We start from the raw sequence: 26,601 nt of genomic DNA, 5'->3' as shown, positions 1-26,601 counted from the left end.
TTAGTTTTGATGTAGGACGGTCCTACATGGGCGTGTTGACATGGACATCTACTGTGCATCAACCATGTATTGCCCATCCCATGTATGTGTCATTGTGTCAAGGCTGGTACTAGTCTCTCGTTCAGACGCCAGCGCATATATTCAATAAAACAACCACCACCATTCCATTCTCAACCCCTTGTCAGCTCTCAAATTAATGACCTTTATTCTAACCTTATAAACTCTATGTTGGTCCAGACTGGTGTAGACATTTTGTCTCCTTCCCCTTGAAGATCGGGGTTAGAATTGGTCTTCAGCAACCCGTCCTTGTAAGAAGCAACTGATGGTCAGGATCAATGCTCATGTTGTCAATCACTGGATTGTCTGATACAGCCTTGATTATTTACAGACCGCTGGGATATAGCCAGAATATTGCATAGTGCTGGGGGAAACATCAAACAAACAAAATATTTATTTTTTTATCTTACTCAAATGTGTCCATATGAAGACTACTGCATTAAAGTTCCATTTGTCACTGATGGAAGACTGGGACGAGGCCATATCTATATGATAGCTAATCAGTTTATGTCTTTGAAGTAAGTGAAATCAATTTCTGTGCATTTGAAAACCATTTCTATTAAAGCCTGTTTGTTTCAGGTCCTTTGAACAAGTGTGTAATCAATGACGCTTATAATGAAATTGACCACATTCTGTTTGCAATGTACCAGGTGAAGTAGCATCCACCTCGCAGGGTTCCTCTTAGCGAGTAATGGTTTCAGGCCTCTGGTGGTAGAACGCCTATATTGACCACCCTGTAGTGTTTATAGCATGGTGTATATGAAACAGCATTAGATGGTTTCTTTATCATGATTGGATCAATTTTGATGTTTGTTTTATCGAAATGTGAGGCAGTGTGACTGATGTAAACTCAGGACTAGACTTGAAAAGCACAGAAGATGAAAGCAACATCGCAATCACAGACCATATGTACCATTGTCTATGTGTTTTGAGCAGAAGGACCATTCAGAATATTAGTATATTGTGGATATACATGAAACACTAGGTCAGTGGTTATGTCTACACATTTTGGTTCAATATTCGTTGTAGTATCTCATGATGTAGCTCTTTGATCATCATCATCATCATCATCATCATCACATCATCACATCATCATCACATCATCATCATCATCACATCATCATCATCACATCATCATTAATATTATTATTATTATTATTATTAACTCCTCTTGATGATGACGACTATAATGGAGACTACTGGTTTGTCTGACTCAAATCCTTACACCACACACTAATATATCCAACTTTCATATGGTAACTCTCTCTGTCTCTCACATATCCGCATAAACATACTATCCTACAAAAAAATTCAGAGCCATTATGTAAAAAAGATATTGGTTGAATTAATTCAATAAGATTGCTTGCTTCCGAAAAACAGCCATCCCAAATGACCTTACAATACTTGTGTTTATGACCATTTTGTATTCTCAACACGAAACCTAGTCTCTCGGAGAAGATCAAACAAGGTTTCTCACTGCAAATGAGCTTGTTTTGTTGAAGATTTATTCCACTTTTGGCTATCAGGTTCTTTGCAGAATACTATTTAAAGCTTTTAAAGAAATTGCCAGCAAAGAGGCAGTTGTTGAGGACAGTTTTCAACTTTGGGCATCGATGAAGAGAAAGAAAAGGTCTTACCCTCAGGGTTGAGGCCTTCTATACAGATCGAATCAAGTACTTTCACAAGAAAGGCCATTTGATTTTTATCACTTGTTTTATGTTTATTACGACCCTAAAAGACTGCCTGCTACACGCAAATCAATGGGAAATGGGAGAAACGTGAAAAAGGAGTCTCACTTTTGTGAATTTTTGTCCCGTGGCGGTTTGCCTCTTTTGATAGGGTATAAATGTTTAACACTGAAGACTGATGGTGGTGGATTGCAAAAATGGCATTTGTGGGTTGAACATGCTTGTTTGATTTTCTGATCATCAGAAATGTACATGGTAGTGTGAAGTTGCGTATCTGGGTCAGTTGAATTGCTGCAATTTTATGTAATCATATAGTATCCGTAACCTTTATTGTAAACATATGGTAATTGATATAAAGTTGTGACTGTAAATTTGAAACAAAATTAGGTATTTTCTTGTGTGGATCTTATGTGTATAGGAAACCTGATTATTGTGTATTACAAAGTATATCGAAGTACCACATATACAAGAGGATGTAATAGATGAAATACATGTAGTTTCTTTTAAAGCTTGTTGATATCATGAAAATAGCTGATTGTTGTTCTGTGTCTTCAGCTTTGACTGACATAAGTCCTAGACCAAGAATCACTCTGTGGAATGAGGCTGAGGTCGTTAGTTGTATTAAACCCAGCTCGCTCATTCATGTGTATTTTGTTCTGTGTGCCAGTGGTCCAAGTGGTCCAGAGTTGTGTCCCCTTACAGTACCCATGATGCACTGGTTGCAGGTTCTGATCCCAGATCCTCTCTGGTTCAGACTCAGATCCTTGGTGAATAGGATTCTTAATGTGTTGGCACTCTGTCTAAACTTTTCAGTTTGATTAAAGTGTTTAAATGTACGACCAGCATCATCCAGCGTTTTACCCATGTCTAGAAGTTGACCACTCAGTGTTGTAAATGGAATATTGTTATAGCGACTCATCACTCACTCTCTGATTTGTTCAAAATTACCAGTCTAATTAACTTGGAAATGCATCAAGACAACTAGGTGCAATACCACCCTCAGTGTAATGGCAAACATAATCTCCTTGAGTGAGTGAGTGAGTGAGTATGGTTTTATGCCGCTTTTGGCAATATTCCAGCAATATCACGGCGGGGGACACCAGCAATGGGCTTCACACATTGTACCCATGTCGGGAATCGAACCTGGGTCTTCGGCGTGACGATTTAACGCTTTAACCACTAGGCTACCCGACCGCCCCTAATCTCTTTGAAGAAGCTGATTAGTAAAACTACACTCTACAGATTATTTGCAGATATATATGCAGACTGACGGCACTGTGTTTTCCTTAAAAAAGAGAGATATTGCAATATTAACACTTGTTTGAGCTGCTCAACATTGACAGCTATCGAAATATTTGTGCTGTGTAGGATGCTTGGGTAGAACAAAGCAATAAAAACTGTTCTGTTGCTAAAGTTAGATGTTATGGTATCAGCAATGACAAAGTAGCTATTAAAGTCACACGACAGCCTACGAGCATATTTCATGTGGACAATAAATAGCATATGACACACCAGAAACAATGTTATCCTGACCTGTGAGTGAAGTGCACACAGCCGGATACGTCCCAGCTGTCACTGTGCATATGCAGCATGTGTGTCACTTTCTGTGTATGTGAATTGTGTCATCTGTTTGTGTCACTTGTACCATGTGTGTGTGTGCGTGTGCGTGTGTGTGTGTGTGCGTGTGTGTGCGTGTGTGTGTGTTTGCGTGCATGTGTGTGTGCGTGCGCGCGTGTGTGTGTGTGTGTGTGTGTGTGTGTGTGTGTGTGTGTGTGTGTGTGTGTGTGTGTGTGTGTGTGTGTGAGAGACAGTTGTATCATCTGCGTGTCACTTATACCACCTGTCTCTCACACATGTACCATCTTGCTTTCACAGTCTGTGTCTCTGAGTGTCTGTGTGTGTATGTATCTGTCTGTATGTTTGTGTCCGTGTGTCACTTATACCATCTGTCTCTCACACATGTACCATCTTACTTTCATAGTCTGTGTGTGTGTCTTGTGTGTGCATGTCTGTGTCAGTCTGTGTGTGCGTGCGTGTCTGTGTGTCTGTGTTTTGTGACTGTGTTTGTGAGTGTCTGTCTGTCTGTCTGTCCGTGTCTGTGTGTATGCCACATCTGTGTACTATGTAGAAGTGTGTCGGTCGCTGGAGTTAGCAGCATGTACATGTAGAAATATCTATGACTTGTTCCATGACTGTGTACTTGTCATCAGTCATGAAGCTGTTCTCCAAGTCCACTAGCCCCCTGTTGGCAGACAGCTATGGTGGCTGCTGGTTCAGATGGCTGTCAGGAGAGTGAGAACGGGGCAGGTTCACTGTGGCTGAGTATGAGTGCTGCTGTGTGATTCCCGTGAGTGATGGGCCTTTTGATATCAAGAGATAATATACAATTTTATAGCAGAAATAGATAAATTGTGTAAATGATTGAAGCTGTTACGACCTTGGGGATGGTTTATTAACATTCTTCGGTAAGATGAAGAGCCATATATTTTTTATTGTTTTGCGATGTCAGCCTCAGTAGAGATTAGATCATATCTCATCAAGGAGTTTTAAAAGTTGCTTTATTTTATTGGAATCAAAAGTGTATGTCAAAGTAATTCATTTGTTATATATATACTGAATTAAAAATAAAGGTATCAGGAATATTTGGGGGATATCTTTGGAATTAAAGACTGAGACAATTCATACATATTTCCCCAAACATATTCCTGATACCTAACTTTTTTGTTCAGTATATATGGGGAATGCTGTGGTTACCAATACAATGTCATTTCATTTGACTACTAGAACTTTGGGCCTGTGAAGGTCTGGGGTAGAATGGGCCCTTCAGCAACCCATGCTTGCCGTAAAAGGCGACTATGCTTGTCGTAAGAGGCGACTAACGGATCGGGTGGTCAGGCTCGCAGACTTGGTTGATGCATGTCATCAATGCCAATTGCGTGGATTGATGCTCATGTTATCAATCACTGGATTGTCTGGTCCAGACTCGATTATGTACAGACCGCTGTCATATAGCTGGAATATTGCTGAGTGTGGCGTAAAACAACAAACAAACAAACTAGAACTTTGACCAATAGGTCTGTCACTAAATGGCTTCTTGCATTTATGTTAACCAAAGAATTTATCATTCAATATATAAATGTGATGGAATGATTTTTGAGAGATGTGTAATAGTGGTTCATTGATGCCCAGAGTGAGTGAGTGAGTATGTGAGTGAGTGAGTTAGCAAGTTAGTGATTAAGTGAGTGAGTGAGTTAGCAAGTTAGTGATTGAGTTAGTGAGCAAGTGAATGAGTGAGTGATTTAGCGAGTGATTTAGCGAGCAAGTGAATGAGTGAGTGAGTGAGTGAGCAAGTGAATGAGTGAGTGAGTAAGTGAGCAAGTGAATGAGTGAGTGAGTGAGTGAGTGTGGGAGTGAGTTAGTGAGCAAGTGAATGAGCGCGTGTGGCTGGGTGGGTGAGTACACCCTTTCAGCATTATTCCTGCAGTGTCATGATAGGGACATTATCCACTGTGGAGAACTGAACTCAGAGCTGGATACACTTAACCACTAGGCTATCCCACTACAAAAGAACAATCAATCTAACACAAGCTCACTGTTGAAGAAAGGCAATCACTAAAGTGCATTGCAGCATTTAAATACCAAAGAGTGAGTGAGTGAGTGAATATGGTTTTACGCCGCTTTTAGCAATATTCCAGCAATATCACGGCGGGGGACACCAGAAATTGGCTTCACACATTGTACCCATGTCGGGAATCAAACCCGGGTCTTCGGCGTGACGAGCGAACGCTTTAACCACTAGGCTACCCGACCGCCCCTTAAATACCAAAGAAGAGACACTGGAAAAAATTCCCAAAAATGTTTTCGTTTTTCTCATTCTGTTTAGATGACTATTGTATGTCATCTGGGCAGGGTTAATTTCCTTCATATCCAATTTATATATACTACTCAAAAGAAGGTAAGGACAAGTTTTTTATGAAACATTCAATGACTACAATTAATCTATCATCTCAATAGAAGGTAAACAACAACTGATTTTTTTCCGTAGGACTACAGTTAATCTGTGGATGTCTTGGCCATGACGGATTAACTATATACATATGAAAAGATTGAGTTTTCTTTAACTTCATTTGAGTAGTATATTTAATTCCAGTCTCTTATTGAATTAATTGAACTCGTAGGGTTAGACAGTGTAATGATTACATCCTGGTACTGGTGCCACAGACCAAGCAAACCCCAACTGGTGTGTACGATGCGTATAGTGTTGCTAATGCATTACCTCCACAACCCAGATGTGGCACCACATGCAATATGTCACACAACTAGTTACAGCCTCAGAGATGATATTAAACGGACAACTAATGATAGATCAGCTGTTATGAGGATATTAACCTGTTGTGCACCCAGTTTCAGGTTTCAGTGAATGTAGAATAGCCATGGTTGTTTCTGGGATACTTTCACCTTGCGGCATCATTATTCATTGGCTAAAGTGCTATTTTGAATCTGTTGTTAAAAATGAAAATATTTATTTTCCACAGAATTTAAAATGAGTGTGAAAGTGTTAGCAGACATATTTTCCAAAAGACTTGTGTTAAGAACATGTTGTTATAGGATACAGGAGAATTACAGGGCTCCCCTCGGTCTTGAAGAGTTCTGGGTAAGAGAATAGGTCCCCAGCAACCTATGCGTGTTGTAAGAGGCAACTAAATGGATCGGGTGGTCAGGCTTGGTGACTTGGTTGATAAGATAAGATAAGATAAGATAATATTTATTGCAGAAACGTTCCATTACGGGACAGATGCAATTTTAAAAGACAATACATTATGATTCATATATACATATATACAGACATACATAATTTACATTCCTGTAGACACATACAAAAACAAAACAATCATTATTACATATTTGGTTATATTATTATACATAAAATGTCAACGGTTGATTATGAAGGGGTATTTATTGTTTGAAATGATAGATATGGAAACAAATGCAGTTGATATTGACTGCTTCATTATTTGACAGGATGTAGTGAAATAATTTGTCTTCATGACTGTGGACATTTACATTTTGTCTGGATAATTTTCCAAAGAGTATATTTCTTTTTTGAGTGTGTTTAATACAGTGAAGTAAGTTCATTGTTGTCGTTTCCCATTTGCCTGGATTAATGATCATGATGACAACTCCTGGTACAGACTAGATGATATACAGAGTGCATTCATATAGCTGATAGTGCTAAGTGTGGCATTACATAACAAAACAAAACAAAATTTAAAATTAAATCCTGAACTTTTATGCTACAATGCATGAAAAAACATGAAAAAGCCAACTTACTGGGAATACCAACTTTTCTGAGAGTGGTTCCCTTAAAGAACAGTGTGAAACTATTCATTGCTTACAGGTATTGTATACAAGCATGAAGCATAGGTAAAATTCCCCTCATGGGGACTTCCAGATTAGAACTTCCCAAGGATCCTTTGCTGGTTGTAAGAGTCAACGTAAAGGATGAGTTGATCATGGTGATTGTGTGTCATATTACCCCTACTGTGTGGATTATTGCTCATAAGGGGCGGTCAGGTAGCCTAGTGGTTAAAGCGTTCGCCACGCCGAAGACCCGGGTTCGATTCCCGACATGGGTACAATATGTGAAGCCCATTTCTGGTGTCCCCCACCGTGATATTGCTGGGATATTGTTAAAACCATACTCACTCACTCACTATTGCTCATAATGTCAACCACTGGTTTGTCTGGTCCAGACTCCATTATTTACAGGATGCTGTCAAATTGCTGGAATGTTGCTGAGTGTGGCGTTAAACAACAAATAAACAAACAAACAAACAAATCCTACACAAAATTCTAACGTGATTTACAAGATTTTAGATTCTACTTTTATCCAAGCAGAAGTAAAGAATTTACTCCATGAACTTGTTTGAAGTGTGTTTCAAGTTGGTAAGATACGATGATAAAGAAACAGCACTAATTGTGAGGACATCACTTGCTGGGCCACTGGCATATCAGTATTAATATTTAGGTTAAACAATTGTCAGTGTGGTATTTTCTATTGATGTATATCCTGTGTGAAATGTCAATCACTGCGTGAGATGCCTCCACTTATCTGTCAATCAGTGTCATCCCAACTGGTAGCTGTCACATGTAATACACAATAGAGTTGGAGGAGGGGGGTGGGTGGGGGGTCCGACACTCCTGTGGGATGATCCCCCCCGTCAGTCATGATCAGGATTCTGTAGGATTAGTTTCACATGGAAACATTAATGAGAATTCTACAAATAAACAGATTGTTCATTGTTTTAAGAAGCCTTGATCAGATGATGACTCCTTTCCACAAACTGGTCTTTGGCAACCCATGCTTGCCGTAAGAGGCAACTATGCTTGCCGTAAGAGGCAACTATGCTTGTCATAACAGGCAACTAACAGGATCAGGTGGTCAGGTTCGCTGACTTGGTTGATGCATTGATCCCAATAACATGGATCAATGCTCATGATGTCAATCACTGGTTGTCATGGCCAGACTCAATTATTTACAGACTGCCGTCATATAGCTGAAATATTTCTGAGTGCGGCGTTAAACAATAAACAAACAAACAAATCATATATTTTCAGTGGTTGGCCAACCAACTTGTATGGAGTTTTCCAAGACAGAGACTGACCAATCCAATCCTGTAAATAGTAATGATAGATACGCTGACAGTGTTGAAACCCGTGCACACCCTGATGACAGGGATTGATGTGCCCGTTGTCCGACTCCGGTTTGTCTGATCCAGTGACCTGGCCCTGTGATCTCGCTGTGCGTACTACATCATACATGAAAACCTATTGACCAGCTCATACTCATGCGTTCTCCCTCATCTACACTTCCCAGCTGTAGTACTACATCATAGATAAAACTCTATTGATGGCTCATACTTGGCCTTCCTTCCCCATCTACACTTCCCCAGGGGAGATTCCAGGGAAGAATGGGTCCTTTGTCCCTCCTGCTTGATATACGCGGCAAATAATTAGTGGAATAGTTGCCAAGATTGGAAATTTGTAGCACCTCAATGGGCTACGTGCAGGGAAGATTAACACTTGGTAATTACATTGCAAGTGATTCCGTGGCATTTGATTGGCTAACCGCAAAAAATTTGTTCCATAAACCAAAAATATATTGGGACACTCCCACTAACAAACTATTTGCTGATTGGCTGAATAGACGGTGGTTGTTTTGCATCATTGTGCTGAATGATGACGGTGATTTGTTTTGTTGTCTACAGTTTTGTGAGTGTTAATGATTAAATAAGCGGTCTGTGAGGTTATATTTGTTGACATATTTATTTATATGAATAGAAGCTATATCTCCATAAATTGCAAAAATAGGCGGTGATGGCCTTTGTATGGTATTGATATGATTTTCTTTAATGTGGCCTACATATAGACCCATGACATGACCACAATGAACACTAAATGCTCTGTGCCATGTAACACTACAGCATCACGCTAATACATGGCTCTGTGTTCCAAGGGGGCAGTCGGGTAGCCCAGTGGTTAAAGCGTTGGCTCGTCACGCCGAAGACCAGGGTTCGATTCCTGACATGGGTACAATGTGTGAAGCCCATTTCTGGTGTCCCCTGCCGTGATATTGCTGGAATATTGCTAAAAGTGGCGTAAAACCATACTCACTCACTCACTCACTCACTCTGTGTTCCAGCTTGAGGTGATGGAGCAGCAGCTGGCGGCCATGAACTGGAAGCCCTGTGACCTGGAGAAGAGGGTGCAGGACCTGGAGAGAGAGCTACAAGAGAAGGACAAACGGCTACGGGCCATGCAGCACCATCTGGAGGAGCAGGTAGGTCTACTGGACACCAATTGTAGACTGGAGGACATGTAGGTCTACAGGACATTGGGGTCTACAGGACATGTGGTCTACAGGACATGTGGTCTTCAGGACATGTGGGTCTACAGGACATGTGGGTCTACAGGACATGGGGGTCTACAGGACATGGGGGTCTACAGGACATGGGGGTCTACAGGATATGTGGGTCTTCAGGACATGTGGGTCTACAGGACAGGTGGGTCTACAGGACATGTGGGTCTACAGGACATGGGGGTCTACAGGACATGGGGGTCTACAGGATATGTGGGTCTTCAGGACATGTGGGTCTACAGGACCTGTGGGTCTACAGGACATGGGGGTCTAGAAGACACGGGGGTCTAGAGGACATGGGGGTCTAGAAGACACGTGGGTCTACAGGACACGTGGGTCTACAGGATATGTGGGTCTACAGGACAGGTGGGTCTACAGGACACGTGGGTCTACAGGATATGTGGGTCTACAGGATATGTGGGTCTACAGGACATGTGGGTCTACAGGACACGTGGGTCTTCAGGACATGTGGGTCTAGAGGACATGTGGGTCTACAGGACACGTGGGTCTACAGGACACGTGGGTCTTCAGGACATGTGGGTCTACAGGATATGTGGGTCTACAGGACATGTGGGTCTACAGGACACGTGGGTCTTCAGGACATGTGGGTCTAGAGGACATGTGGGTCTTCAGGACATGTGGGTCTACAGGACACGTGGGTCTTCAGGACATGTGGGTCTTCAGGACATGTGGGTCTACAGGACACGTGGGTCTTCAGGACATGTGGGTCTTCAGGACATGTGGGTCTTCAGGACATGTGGGTCTTCAGGACATGTGGGTCTAGAGGACATGTGGGTCTTCAGGACATGTGGGTCTACAGGACACGTGGGTCTTCAGGACATGTGGGTCTTCAGGACACGTGGGTCTTCAGGACACGTGGGTCTTCAGGACACATGCGCCTACAGGACATGTTGGTCTAGAAGATGTGTGGGTGTGTGTGATACTGATTTATAGTGCTACCTCACTGAGATTCCATGCTGCAGTTTAACATGAATCCCCCACTCAGAAACAGTATACTGATTCCGAGCTGACAAGTCCTTGTTTTAGCCCCTTAATGCGAGCGCCAGGCAGGATAGCAACAAGTAACATCTTTTACCGTCTTTTGGTATGAAGCAGCATGGTATCAATCCCCCGACCTTCCGCTCTCCGGGCGGATGATCTACCACTACACGGGCAGATGGGGCATATAGGACATGTGGGTCTACAGGATATGTGGGTCTACAGGACAGGTGGGTCTACAGGATATGTGGGTCTACAGGATATGTGGTCTACAGGACAGGTGGGTCTACAGGACACGTGGGTCTACAGGATATGTGGTCTACAGGACAGGTGGGTCTACAGGACACGTGGGTCTACAGGATATGTGGTCTACAGGACATGTGGGTCTACAGGACATGTGGGTCTACAGGACAGGTGGGTCTACAGGACAGGTGGGTCTACAGGACATGTGGGTCTAGAGGACATGTGGGTCTACAGGATATGTGGTCTACAGGACAGGTGGGTCTACAGGACACGTGGGTCTACAGGATATGTGGTCTACAGGACAGGTGGGTCTACAGGACACGTGGGTCTACAGGACATGTGGGTCTACAGGATATGTGGTCTACAGGACAGGTGGGTCTACAGGACAGGTGGGTCTACAGGACACGTGGTCTACAGGATATGTGGGTCTACAGGACATGTGGGTCTACAGGATATGTGGTCTACAGGACAGGTGGGTCTACAGGACACGTGGGTCTACAGGACAGGTGGGTCTACAGGACACGTGGGTCTACAGGACATGTGGGTCTACAGGATATGTGGGTCTACAGGATATGTGGGTCTACAGGACACGTGGGTCTACAGGATATGTGGTCTACAGGACAGGTGGGTCTACAGGACACGTGGGTCTACAGGACAGGTGGGTCTACAGGACAGGTGGGTCTACAGGACATGTGGGTCTACAGGATATGTGGGTCTACAGGACAGGTGGGTCTACAGGATATGTGGGTCTACAGGATATGTGGTCTACAGGACAGGTGGGTCTACAGGACAGGTGGGTCTACAGGACACGTGGGTCTACAGGATATGTGGTCTACAGGACAGGTGGGTCTACAGGACACGTGGGTCTACAGGACATGTGGGTCTACAGGACAGGTTGGTCTACAGGACATGTGGGTCTACAGGACCTGTGGGTCTACAGGACATGTGGTCTACAGGATATGTGGGTCTACAGGATATGTGGGTCTACAGGACAGGTGGGTCTACAGAACACGTGGGTCTTCAGGCACATGTGGGTCTACAGGATATGTGGGTCTACAGGATATGTGGGTCTACAGAACACGTGGGTCTTCAGGCACATGTGGGTCTACAGGATATGTGGGTCTACAGGACATGTGGGTCTACAGGACAGGTGGGTCTACAGGACAGGTGGGTCTACAGGATATGTGGGTCTACAGGATATGTGGGTCTACAGGATATGTGGGTCTACAGGACATGTGGGTCTACAGGACATGTGGGTCTACAGGATATGTGGGTCTACAGGACAGGTGGGTCTACAGGATATGTGGGTCTACAGGACATGTGGGTCTACAGGACATGTGGGTCTACAGGACATGTGGGTCTACAGGATATGTGGGTCTACAGGACATGTGGGTCTACAGGACATGTGGGTCTACAGGACAGGTGGGTCTACAGGACATGTGGGTCTACAGGATATGTGGGTCTACAGGACATGTGGGTCTACAGGATATGTGGGTCTACAGGATATGTGGGTCTACAGGATATGTGGGTCTACAGGATATGTGGGTCTACAGGACATGTGGGTCTACAGGACATGTGGGTCTACAGGATATGTGGGTCTACAGGACAGGTGGGTCTACAGGATATGTGGGTCTACAGGATATGTGGGTCTACAGGACATGTGGGTCTACAGGATATGTGGGTCTACAGGACATGTGGGTCTACAGGATATGTGGGTCTACAGGACAGGTGGGTCTACAGGATATGTGGGTCTACAGGACAGGTGGGTCTACAGGATATGTGGGTCTACAGGATATGTGGGTCTACAGGACATGATTGTGATTTGTGATTTAATAAATATACACTGTAGCATGAAAACACAACATCGATTATGATAAGATGGGACGGTGGAGATTGGTTTGCAGATGCTGGGAGAATAACAAAACTTTACAGTTAGTTAATAAAATTGTGTAATGTTCTACATAATCAATATATAAATAAAAGTATTGTATTAAGCTTTGGTTGGCAAGAGATCGGCTGGTTTATGAGAAACGAACAGGCTTAGAGAAATCTCAGCAAGACAACCGACAACCCACTACACTTACAAATGGCCAGTCCTCTGAGACACAAGGTACGCATGTAATTATGTTATCAAATTAAGGCTGTCAAGCTGCGAGGAATGAACAATTTAACTCCCAAGACAACTCCACTCCAGCACAGGTTGTACTATCAGGCCCTTTTCTTCCAAACTGTCCGTCCTCCTGACTCCCTCTTCTCGCAGTCATTGGTATCTGTCTGCACCTAACTTCAAAGAGGCCCAACACCAGTAACGATCTCACCTCCACAGATAGTTCTAGTTACCATCTTGTCAGCACTGATTGTGTTGTTGGCGCCAGATCCTTAATTACCCCCTGTCTTGCGGCGAGGAAACTTGTGTATCGGCTGAGACTACAGAAGCCAAGATCAACACTACCTGTAAACACAAGGGTGCACCACACACAGCATGGAAAGTGGAACTTGCGGATCACTGGGGTTTTGTACAGAGACGTGTTGGATCTTGTGAATAGAACATAGAGTTAGCCTAGAGGAAGTTTCAGGGCATGCTAGATAGAGGGGACTGGGTCTCACTATATCTCTGATCTTAGATCATTGTGGGCCTGTGTTGTAGAATGGGTATGTACCTTAGTAGTAGAAGTGAGTGAGTGAGTTGGGTTTAACACCGCTTTTAACAGTATTCCAGTTATATCATGGCATGTCAGCTTAATGTGGGAGGAAAGCCCGAAGTGATGCAGGTCTCAGACGTTTACCACTTCGTTGAAACCCACGAGCACGGGTATGGTGCAGACAAACCTAGAAACATAATCGGGGGCGAACCGGGATTCGAACCCACAATCATTGGTTTCTGGCGTGCCCAAGGGACGCAACTCTGCACAGCGAATCTCGGCGCCTTAGACGACTGGGCCACCCGTGCCCCCTAGTAGTAGAAGAGTACACTAGCACAAAGGATATGTGGCAAGAAGCCTTCTAATTATGATGTTACTTATTAATTCAACTACAAGGGATATATTCTGTTGGTATATGTGCAGAATTCAATCTTGAAGCTACAGTTTGACATATTCTTTATATAAGGCAAAGAGACAGATTGACTGTATGACCCAAGTTTATGCTGCAGTCAATCATACTGATGTATATTATTTCACCTGGCTGATTCCGCAGCAAGTGCCAGTAAGTGTCAGGGCTTCCTTAACATGTTTTCAAGCTGCTAAACGATTTTCACTCACTTTCATAATCATTGACTTATCTTTGATCTATTCATTAAGACATGGGCAAAGTGGCTCGTTAATTATCAGTGTTTCTTTAAGATCATCACTTACATATCATCTTCAAACAATGCACGCTGGTTCCACATGACACAGCCCGTTTCCCGATACTTCAGACATATTGCATGTTAATTTCATAGACGCCAATAATGATGATGAAATCTATTACACCCTTGGAAAAAGCACTAATTTCATTCATAACATTAACTTTTTCATGTTCTTAATTTCAACATGGCCATTGGAAATTGACAACCCACTGAGGTCACACGACCTAAAAATTGTTAACAACAAGTGATGAGGCTTTTACCAAGGGCAGATAAGCAAGCACAGGTTTTCTCTTTGATCTTCATCCCGCCTTACAAGTTAAATTCCTTCAACAAAGAATTCTGTTTTTTTGCGGCTAAATTCCAAGCATATGTTGTGGAATTTGTCCGAGGTGGAATTACCTCTGACAGAATGATTAGTGCTTTAGAACATGTTAGCCCCGCATTCTTATTGGTGTGCTGACATTGTCTAAACAGGGGAGCATTATCAAAGATAAACTTGATTGATTCTGGGGGATGGGTGATAAAGAAAGTCAGCGGAGAGAGAGTTTCAAAGGAACAATTACAGTATGTACTTGATGTTTATGTAAGAATGAATTAAGTCAAGTAAGTAAATTAGTTGTAACAAAGATAATCAGCCTTCACCTTGACACGGTGCCTGACTGTATCTTCCAGCTGGGCAGTACGACTTGAGCCATGGGTACATGTGGAAGGGTCACGTGGGTAGGGGGGTTATAATGTTAGATACAAGGAAAGGGGAGGTAATCCATTGCATTTTTTTTTTGTTCACAGTGGCAATCAAGGTATATACATTTAGTAGAGACAGCTGGGCCTGCATGCATTAGGTCGGAGCATGAGAAGCCCATTGTTGATGTCCCAAACATGACCAGGGCTTAATTTGTCTCCCATGTGTAGCAGTGTCATGGAGGTCATGTTAGAGACACAGACATACAGACACAGACACAGACAGACACACAGACAGATAGACACACACACATACACACGCGCGTGCACGCACACACTCACACGTGGGCATGTAGACTTAGTCTGTGACTGGCTGTAAGGTCATGTAGACTGGATTAGTGACTGGCTAGGAGTTTTTTTAAGGATAACAAGTAGGAGTGGTCAGTGTGACACAAACTCATGCATGCACACACACACAAGCACACATGGACACACGCACACGCACGCACACAAGCACACATGGACACACACACGCACACGCATACACACACGCACACATGGACACACACATTCTGCAAGTGCAATATCTTGCATGCAATGTTAAACCCCTCACCTACAATTGGTGTCACCAAACTCTGACAATGTGGGTCGTTGCTCAAAATATCAACTACTGGTTTGTCTGGTCCAGACTCAATTATTTACAGGCTGCCATGATATGGCAAGAATAATAGTTGCAGAGTGTGATGTTAAACAACATTCAGTCACTTGCTCATTCACTGACATGGCAGCCACAATGAAAATGTCGCCCAGGCCACATCTCGTTAACGTGTAACTTGATGTCCCCTTAGTATGAGACATTAAAGTGCAACATGAGAGATCATTGCAGTTGTCAGTTGCCCATGTATAAGATGTAAGTCCTGGGCAGAACTTGTCATCACAGAAGCAGGTCACTGTGACCTACTCGTTATGAGTAAAATCTGCCAAACTTTGGTTTAAGTACGCCCTTGGGATATGGAAAGAGAAACCGCTTAATGGGTGTGTTTCTGTTGTTGCATGTAATGCAAACACTTTCTGGTTTCATAAATCCCGTTGGGATTCCAGGTCAGAACAGGCCCCAAGTGCCCCATGTTTGTCAGAGACGACTACAATGGGGGTGTTATGTTCAGGGATCTGTTTCACAAAGCAATCGTACACTGAGGTGATTGCAAGTCCTATTTTCTAACATAGACATTTTTGACATGACTGCCGCAGCACTACGATCTCTGTGTGGAGCGGGACCATGAGCCACGACCTTGGCTGATAGAATGTCATCATACCAATGATGTAGATTGATGCTCATCCTTTCACGGACTGGTTTGTCTGGTCCAGGCTCTATTATAACTCAGACTCGTGTGATACAGCTGAATGTACCTGTCTGCGATGATTAACAACATTCATTCACTGATTACCTGAAGAGGCATATGGATTAGTCCTGCACCATGACTGGAATATATATTTTTTAGGTATTTGTTTTTACTAAAAGCCTAGGCAAGTCTATATCAAACTAACCAAGCCTAGTTTGCTTGAAACCACAGAAGGGGAAAGGCTCTTTCAAAAAAATTTTTTGTTATTTTAAAGACATGTTTTCATTGACTAAGTGTTAATCTACATATGGATATATCTGTTGGTTTGGATGTTTGTTTGTTGTTTAACACTCCACTCAGCAAATATTCTAGCTATATAACAGTGGCTTGTAAATAATTAAGTCTGGACCAGACAATCCAGTGACTGACATCATGAACATGACTCCACTCAAATGGGATACGATGAAATGCAATCATCCAAGTCACCAAGCCTGACCGACCAATCCATTTAGTTGTCTCTCACGTCATGGCACGCTTAGGTTGCTAGTGGCCTTTATTCATACCCGGAATACCGACGCTTTAAAAAGAAATTTAGACTTATTGCTGTGCTTTTGTACAATGTTCGGACTAGCATTAAGATGGTGTGATGGCTTGGAAAGGGTGATGTGTGCAATACCCTGCGGACAAGTTGATTCTTGTGCCTGGCGCCTTCCACTACACGTCAATCTAAGCATCATTATTAAAATGGATGTTGGAGTTCAATTATGACAGTTTTGGCGTTAAGATGCTTTAGTAGAATTGAACCCAAGGCACAATTGCTTGCACTGATGAGCAGAATAGTCAACATACGCACATCACAAATCGACGAGATAATAAGTGTGAAGGTGAAAAGGTCAAGGGTCATGGCCAGGGTAGCAACCAAAAGTGTACAGGACTGAGATAAGAAATTATTGGGGAACAGGCATTTATTGGGCGACAGCTATAGGCAATTATTGGTTGTTATTTGAGATTTTTCTGTTCACAGCTGATTGTACTGCTATTAAGGAAGACTGCCCTGGGGCTATATATCGACATATGTTCCATCAGCCTTTGGTGTGATGGTGTCGGTAGCTTGTCAATAGTGCTATTGACATAATCGTCATAATTTCTATTCCTCTGATTATGTATTGCTTGACCTGATCTGACTGTTTCCATTTCATTCTGATTGCTAATCAGTCGTTGGTATTGATTCGGCTTGATTGAGTCGTATTTCCATCCATTGCGGACCAGGTATGATCATTGTGGTCAGGAGATACCAACTGAATACTGACAGCCAGTGCTATATCTGTCTTTACATAATCAATAGCAATTTGGAGAATTCACCCAAATTTATGATCTTTAAAAAATCAATGTAAGTCATGTGTAGATTTTCAAATCTGTGTTCAATCGGGGTGTGAGGAATTAATTTTTAATACATCAGTGTCAGCTACTTATTTGACGTGTTAGAAAATATATCATATCTACAACGTTAAGTATCTGGATGTATTTTAAATTAATTAGCCTATTAGATTATTCATTTCAGGGAAACACGTGAAGATCTGGATTAGAATCATCTAAGGTCCTCAGCAACCCATGCTTGTCGTAAGAGGCAACTATGCTTGTCGTAAGAGGCAACTATGCTTGTCATGACAGGCAACTATGCTTGTCATAACAGGCAACTATGATTGTCGTAAGAGGCAACGCAACTATGCTTGTCGTAAGAGGCGACTAACAGGATCGGGTGGTCAGGCTCACTGACTTGGTAGATGCATGTCATCGTATCCCAATTGTGTAGGTCGATGCTCATGATATCAATCACTAAATTGTCTGGTCCAGATTCGATTATTTACAGACTGCCGTCATATAGCTGGAACATTGCTGAGTGTGGTGTTAAAAACAAACAAACAAACGAATCATTTCAGGAACTGTATCAAAATTAATGTAAAATAACATTTATCTAATTTCAGCTGATCAGTACAGCATCTTGCAGACACATACACAGAAATAATCACCAGCAATCTGTCACTTCTGCAAGTCAGTTATCAAGTAAATGGGAAAAGATAGGTAGAGTGTATCTAAGCTTGATCTCTACGCACTGGAGATTGAATGAGTTGTAGGGAAACAGTGTTAGTACATGCTGAAGAACACATCAATATACAGTTAAAAAAGTTATGGGGAAACTTGTGCCTCTTCAGACTGCGAGTATCTGTTTATAGAGCTTATAATTTCCTTTGGGACAAAGTTGAATGTTATGATACTTAAGTGTTGTCATGTTTGTTGGCAGTTCGTGTAAGAATAACCCCAAGGGTGTACGCAGTATTTAATGTTGTGAGTGAGTGAGTTGGGTTTTATGCCAAATTTAGCAATATTCTGGTAATATCAAGGCTAAAATGGGCTTCACACATTGCATCCATGTTGGGAATAGAAACAGGGCCTTCAGCGTGACAAGCAAATGCTTCACCACTGTGCTACCCTATCACCACTTTTTTGGTGAGTTGGCTAAAATGGGGTCAAAGGGTAATCACTGCGACCTTGACATCTATAGGCTGGTGACATTTGACCTTTAATAATTTTAATGAAGTCATGGCAAAGCATGTGATCTGAAGTCTATGCTAACTTTTCAGTAATTGGTTTCAAATGAAACTAAGTGATTGAGTGTGCTACTCATATATGATCACACTGAACTTTGATGTATCTTTAATCAGATCATTGTAATTTGAAATGCATGCTGCAATTGAATTAGTTTGAATGATTCATGTAGCTATAGTTTGTTTACATCCCATAGGACTTGCGATGCACATTATTTGCATCAATTCTCGATCATTGTGTAGGATGCAATATTTTGCATCCAGTAAAAGTCTTAGGACACTGTTGTCTACAGGTGTACTAGTTCCAAACTTTTGGTGGAGTCTTGTACGGTGTCTGTCTGTCTGTCTGTCTGTCTGTCTGTCTGTGTCTGTGTTAAAGTCTTAGGACACTGTTGTCCACAGGAATACTAGTTCCAAACTGTTGGTGGAGTCTTGTACGGTGTCTGTCTGTCTGTCTGTCTGTCTGTGTAAAAGCCTTAGGACACTGTTGTCCACAGGTATACTAGTTCCAAACTGTTGGTGGAGTCTTGTACGGTGTCTGTCTGTCTGTCTGTCTGTGTAAATGAGAGAGTGAGTATGAGAAAGAGAGAGAGAGGAAGAAAAGAGAGAGTATCAGTCAAGTGGTTCAGGAATTTGCCTCTCCTCCAAGGTTAGATTCCCAATATGGAGATGGAGTAGCCAAGTGGTTAAAGCATTGACTCATCCTGCAGAAGACCTGGGTTTGGTTCCCGACATGGGTATGACGTGTTAAGCCCTTTTCTGGTCCACACCATCAGGGCACGGCACGATGACACTCAATCAACCAAGTCACAAAGTCTGACCACCTGATCCATTTAGTCACCTCTTATGGCCAGCATAGGTTGCTGGGCACCAATTCTAATCAAGAGACCAACCACAGGGACTCACTACAGCATAAACAGTTTATGAAACCTCAGTTACAGAACTCTCTAGCCCAGAAGGTACAGAATACACTCGATTCCCCCCAAGTGTTCCACCAAGTGTCGGGGTGTGGGAGCAGCTATCTAGATTGGAATGTTCCAAGTAAACATTTACAAATTACACGGAATGAGGCAAGTGGGCCATGCATGGAAAGAAGGGAATTAGCGGAAGGCAGCTCAAAAATAACATTCAGAAGAGGAAGAAAAAACAGAGATTATTGGCGTGTTGTTCCTCCCTATGTGTTTATACGAGGTTGATGAGCATGATCACCTGCAGACAGCCTTGCTCGTGTATATGTTATGCTCTGGTCGAATCATTCCAGGGATTTTGAGGAAATTACTTTTCTATTATATGATAAGACAAATACACAAGTTCGGATTATTTGTTGTCGTAGAGAAAGCGGTTTTGCTAAATAACATATGAGGAGATACTTGTTTGCTTTGACGCGTGGTAAGCTTTGGAAGATGAATCTGTCTTACTTTATTGACGTGTAGATTGCTGAACTGTGGTAGGTGCAAATTATGTAGTCATGCATATTTTGGCGAGAAATTGATCATGTTTGTTTCGTTTGAAATAAATGTGATGGATGCGATGTGGAGTGAAAGTGCTTCGAGAAAGAAAACATGAACGTAAAAAGAACTATTTGATGTTTGGAACAGTTTCATACCATAATGACGCTCCATTAAAATATTTGTGTGTTGAATTAAAATGTCTTTGATGGTGACACAGAGTGGGCCACTGCCCACTTCACGACTTTGATCAATACAAACGCAATAAATTCTAATATTTCGCATTTGGCTGATTTGACTTTAAACAAATCAAACAACAAGATGAGAAAAAATATAAACTGCAACATTAAAAGGATTTGCATTCCTTTAAAATCACATTTAAAAGGAATACAGTTTTCCACATATTTGATGTTAAACGCTCAAGATTGAAATGAAGTTGATGAATTATTTGTGATGGGAAAATATTTATTTTGATGAAGTTGTGATCAGATATAATGACAAAGTCGGTCAGGCGTACGATCCGTTGAACGATTATCACTCAAGCATGGCGGCGTCTTTGATCAGTGTTTGGTTAAACACTGTTTGTGACATGTTTGCCTGTCACGTTTCTCTTGAAGATGGTGTAACTACTTAATCCATTAGATGAGTTTTTAGCCGCGGCACTGCACTTCAGCAGCAGTTCATTTACAGTACCAGTATCACATGTTTGAAAGTGTAAGAATCGATTGAAAATTTAACGGACTTATTTTTATTGGTGGAGAAAAAAGTCACTTTCTTTAGTTAGAAAGCTTTGAGGCAAATGCCAATTGCCTCTGGTCCTATCTTTTAATGTTAAAAGAGTTGCTTTGACAAATAGTCATTAGGAAAGTAATGTACGGAAATGTTGTATTTGGATACAATCACTCAATCAGATTTCCTTGTTTCTCGTGATGAATATGTTCTATTTTCAATTGTGTTTCATATGTCACTTACCACTTTCCTTCACAATGGAAAAAAATACCCAAAGTGTTTTGCTTCAAAGTAGTAATCATAATGTTGAAGCAAAACTGGATTTTTTGTTGTCATATTGAATAACATGACGAAAATCATTTCGAGGAAATTGTAGGTATTTCAACTCAGCAAATTCAATATTTTAATATCTCAGAGGGTTTGTTTTTCTTTTTAATAAAGTGATGAATTGTCAGCACAAAAATATTGAATTTCGTTTTCTTTAATTCCAGACTCAGTTGAGACATCATGACGCCAGAATCGTAGAAGCCAAAGCTCTCAAGATCAAAGAGTGGGTCACGAACAAACTGCATGAGGTGAGACACATACAGTGGTTTACAGACTATGTGTAATTCCTGCGAGTGCCCTACCTCTGTTACGTCACTGTCATAATGCTGTAGTTTGGCTGTCACCACACTGTCACCACGCTGTCATCACACTCTACCATCAGCTGACCCAAATGTGTCGTGTTGATAAACGTTTGCTTCCACATTGGTTGACAAACTACCAGTGCATGTACTACGTGAAAGAAGTTAAGGATTATTTCATGTTACGATAGTTAATCTGTCATCACATACAAGTACTCTTACCTATTTCGGGGCGGTCGGGTAGCCTAGTGGTTAAAGCGTTCGCTCGTCACACCGAAGACCCGACATGGGTACAATGTGTGAAGCCTATTTCTGGTGTCCCCCGCTGTGATATTGCTGGAATATTGCTAAAAGCGGCGTAAAACCATACTCACTCACTCTTACCTATTTCAGTGAATGTCTCTGTTGTAAGTTTCATGACCCCCTACCCCCACATACATCAAACATTTTTTCATGTTCCCCCCTTAAATATAAGGACCAGTCCTTAAACAATGTTCAAATTTATCATTTTTTTATTTGAAAAAGTAGAACTGTATCATACCCATTGTGAATAATTATGGCAGAAAATACTCTGTGGGCTGAAAATATTGTCTGGAGCCCCAGGTGTGCTTTGGTATCATTTTGTTTTTGTCTCTTGCCTTTTGACATATGGACCATTCCTGTGAAGATTCTGGGTTAGAATTGGTCTTCAGTAACCCAGGCTTGTCGTAAGACAACTAACAAGATCAGGTGGTCATACTTGGTGACCACCATCTTATAGTTATAACATTACTGAGTGCAGCATTAAACTACAAACAAACAAAGATATGGACAAAGAGAAACCTTGAAACAAGACATTAAACTAGTCTGGCTTAATATAGCTTCCAAAGTTTACATCTGACATTTGAAGATATAGCCAAACAGTATTTGCAACCAAAAAGGAATTTGTTACGTCAGAAAAAAAAAGAAAAGGATTTGTGCTGCCAGATACTGGTACATCAAAATAGAATAATTTAAAAAAAATGAACTTCAATAGCTGTTTTTCTGCTGTGCTGGTCATTCTATAAATAATATCAGTATAATGAAAGAAAACAGGAACTTGGCAATATAAACTTCACAGAAGAACTCAGAGAACAACAGCTTGTATAGCTGTATGAAAAAGTCTGGTGTTCTAACCTCTTTTGCGTGGTGCATTTTGTCCTTTCTACTAATAAATTGTCTCTGTTGGATATTGGTGCCACATTGCTAAGAGGTCTCCCCTTAATAATGATTGTATAATAGGACATAGGCATGAGATATAAGATTTATAACACATACATTACAGCTGGAGGACAGTGGGATGTAATAACAGGCATATTGTGAAACAGATTTATGACCTGTATATTGCTGTTGAGGAATGCACCCTGAGGCGGTCACTTCAGAGCATGTACCATGATATAGGAACAAAAGCATGTATATTTCATCCAGTAGGACAGGGAATTAAAACATGTGATGTGTAGCATGTATTGCAGTGATGTACGATAACATGTATATTTCAAACAGTTGGAAATACCCCTGAGACGTCTTTATTCCTATATAAAAGTTGAATAGAACATTTATAACCATAAGTAATTTCACAAAATATAAATCTGTCTGGGAATCAATATTAGTTTATACTGCAGTAAGATTTAATCTTGAAGATGTCTATCATTTCTATTCTTTGCTTAGGTTGCATGGTCATCACAAACCAACTGCCTATTTGTTACATGTTTTTGATGTAGATATTGTTTCCAAAGAACAATAGAAATTATGGAAATGTAATATCTTTTAAGTCCTGGCTTCATCTTGTGATAAATGATGAGATATAAGAAGTGTATATTTTTGGGGCCATGTGATATGCATTATTTAAGAAGTGAAGAAAACCTGTACAAATCAGTAGGAAAGTTGTATTCATATGTGTTCAGATGTGTTCATATGAATAGATTTTGTCCATTTCAACAATGGCATGTTTGGGTCTTGTAACTACACTATATGCACTGTAGATATCGCTGCAATGAAATTGCATCACAATGCTTTGCAGACCATTGTGATGTCATTGGTTACTATGACATCACAATCAAATGACATCACTAATGGCTTTGCAACTGAAGCTGTTAGCAGTACTTTTTACACTTAAGACACTGCTTATTACTGGGTACAAACTGAAAAGGTTGGAAGAATGATATTGGATGATAAATAAAATCTCACCCGAGTGTCTTTTGATTTCAAATATATCAACACTCTATTTTTTGGGGGGGTGGAAACATAATCGCAAAAGAATTGCTTGGTCAACCAATTAAAAGCTATGCAATTATTTGCAATTCAATTATTCATAAATAACACAAGTTGACAGTTTTGTTTCATCGAACTTCTAACACCATGCTTATTAATCTCTTCAAGTATGTTAATCTTCACTTTCAAAATTCCCATTCTCCTTTCAGTGTTGACGTCATTTAATACACACCTGTATAGACAAGGGGAAAGTGCCAAAGTCTTAATTAATTCTTGTCTTGTCATGACTTAATGACCTTGTTATGACCATTGTACAAAGCGATCTTAGCGCTAAGGTGATCATAAACCCCATACTCTAACACAGACTTAAGACAGTTGTAGCGCTAAGGTTATTATATAACCCCATACTCTAACATAGCCTTAAGACAGTTGTAGCGCTAAGGTTATCATAAACCCCATACTCTAACATAGACTTAAGACAGTTGTAGCGCTAAGGTTATCATAAACCCCATACTCTAACATAGACTTAAGACAGTCGTAGCGCTAAGGTTTTGTTTTTTTTTACAATGGTACTTTGGTGGGCAACCTGAAAAATAAACATCTAATGTTGATTGTCCTCAATGACTAGTAACATTTGAGGGCTATAATTCTGAATTAGTTCTCCATGTCTTGAGTTTACAACAAATCAGTCTATCAGGACAGCTCTGAGAACAGATGCACAGTTCTGCACTGTTCCTGTAGCCTGGTGTGTAACACGTGTATATCTGATACGTGGTGTGTACTCTGCAGCTGGAGGAGCAGAACCATGAGATCCAGCGTGAGAACGACATGCTGCAACAACAGGTGGAGCTGCTACGTGATCGCCTACAGTCTCTCCCTGCACAGGCCGTCAAGGAAATATACAGACTCAGCCTTGAGATGCAGGTTGGTTGATGTACTGAGGAACTGAGGCTCCAGCAGAACAACTGCAGTTGCACCTTTTAGTGTGTTAGCAGATCTGACATATATCGCAAAGAAATATGGTTTACTGACTTAGTATAGCTAAGATATTAAGATGTAGTCTACCGACTTAGTATAGCTAAGATATAAAGATATAGTCTACTGACTTAGTAAAACTAAGATATGATCTACTGACTTAGTATAGCTAAGATATTGCCTACTGACTTAGTATAGCTAAGATATCGTCTACAGACTTAGTATTGCTAAGATATTGTCTACTGACTTTGTACACCTTAAATATAGTCTACTGATTCAGTATAGCAGAAGTTTTATCCGCAGATGTTGCAGAGCTAAAAATAGTCTACTGACTACAGCTAAGATATGGTCTATTCATGTGGAGACCCGTGAAGATCCGGGGTAGAATAGGTCTTCAGCAACCCATGCTTGCCGTAAAAGGCAACTATGCTTGCCGTAAGAGGCGACTAACGGGATCAGGTAGTCAGGCTCGCTGACTTGGTTGATGCATGTCATCGTATCCCAATTGTGTGGATCGATGCTCATGATGTCAATCACTGGATTGTCTGGTCCAGACTCGATTATTTACAGACTGCCGTCATATAGCTGGAATATTGCTGAGTCCGGCTTTAACCTATTGATGTGGTGAACTGAGATTTGATCAACTAATGTAGCCTATTGCCTAACTATAGCCAAGATATGGTCTTTGGACTTAGTGCACTACAGGTAAGGTCTTTTCAACTCGCTTCTAAAGCTAACAATTTGTCTGTCTGTTCTAGGAGGGATCCATCTCCAGATCTACGTCCAGAGGATCAGAGCCACCTGAGATTCCACAGCGTCCTCGCAGCTCCGTGCTGGAAGCCATGCATCGAGAGATGTCCAGCAAACAAAGTAGCTTGGAGGATGCGGAGGAACACATTTCTGAAGGAGAGAGTGAGGAATCCATGGGGGACATGGACCATGAGCAGCTGTACCAGGAGGTGGATGCAAACCACGAAAGCATCTACGAACCAAAACGTTTAAATCCACCTCAGATCAAAATTGAACGGAAAATTCTGCAGAGTGCCCATTTACTTGATTCTCTCGTCAGTTCTTGCAATGGAAGTGAAGAAATGTTGGAGCGGGCTCGGGTGTCCATATCGCAGATTCAGAAGGAGTTCAACGGACATGAGGTTGATGAACAAGATCTCATCATTGCTGAGGAAATCACTCCGATCAGTCTCACCCCCAAAACTCCCATGACCCCCCTCACACCTTTCCTTCCTGATGCACCGCCAAGCACGCCAACAAATTTCTTCAGCGTCAACTTTGATGCTTCGAACATTTCAGCAATAGCGACGTTACCCAGAGTGAGAAAGGAGAAGTTGCCAGGGGCCTTCATTCACTCCGACAACACTGCCAGGGAGTTTATTCCACACAGGGAGCTGATCACGGGAGTGGATATTCAGGTGCACCATTTTGCCAATTCGGAGCCAACGGACATAGGGGCAGCAGGGAGGAGATCAGTGACAATAACCAACAATGTGCCTAAACAAACAGAACAGACCTCGGGACCTCACACCAAACCAGTTACCTCAGTGAGTTAGTTCCCTGTGTTTTATGATGTGCATTAGCGAAAACAGGTACAGCTTATAGGAAAATGGGGTGTGCACAGCTTATAGGATAAGGGAAGGGCCCTTAATATGTAGAAAAATGAACAGAAAGAATTTAGGAACAATTTGCGTTAATTGATTG

General features: G+C 41.6%; 1 protein-coding gene across 5 annotated transcripts in view; it reads left to right on the top strand.

The window, feature by feature from the left end:
* The window catches only part of LOC124146494 (pleckstrin homology domain-containing family H member 1-like), a 193,448-nt gene that overhangs the window by 141,964 nt on the left and 24,883 nt on the right, over positions 1 to 26,601 (top strand). For all 5 annotated transcript variants that reach the window (XM_048403928.1, XM_048403932.1, XM_048403931.1 and 2 more), the window contains 4 exons: positions 9,448 to 9,585; positions 21,550 to 21,633; positions 24,703 to 24,837; positions 25,647 to 26,444. In XM_048403928.1, the coding sequence (XP_048259885.1) occupies positions 9,448 to 9,585; positions 21,550 to 21,633; positions 24,703 to 24,837; positions 25,647 to 26,444 (1,155 nt within the window). The remainder of the gene's footprint in view (positions 1 to 9,447; positions 9,586 to 21,549; positions 21,634 to 24,702; positions 24,838 to 25,646; positions 26,445 to 26,601) is intronic.

This window comes from Haliotis rufescens, unplaced genomic scaffold, assembly GCF_023055435.1.
Source record: "Haliotis rufescens isolate VD_foot unplaced genomic scaffold, xgHalRufe1.0.p SCAF_3, whole genome shotgun sequence".
In the NCBI taxonomy this organism is placed as follows: domain Eukaryota; kingdom Metazoa; phylum Mollusca; class Gastropoda; order Lepetellida; family Haliotidae; genus Haliotis; species Haliotis rufescens.
Note: the sequence above shows the minus strand (reverse complement) of the source record. Positions and strands in the feature narration are given on the sequence as shown.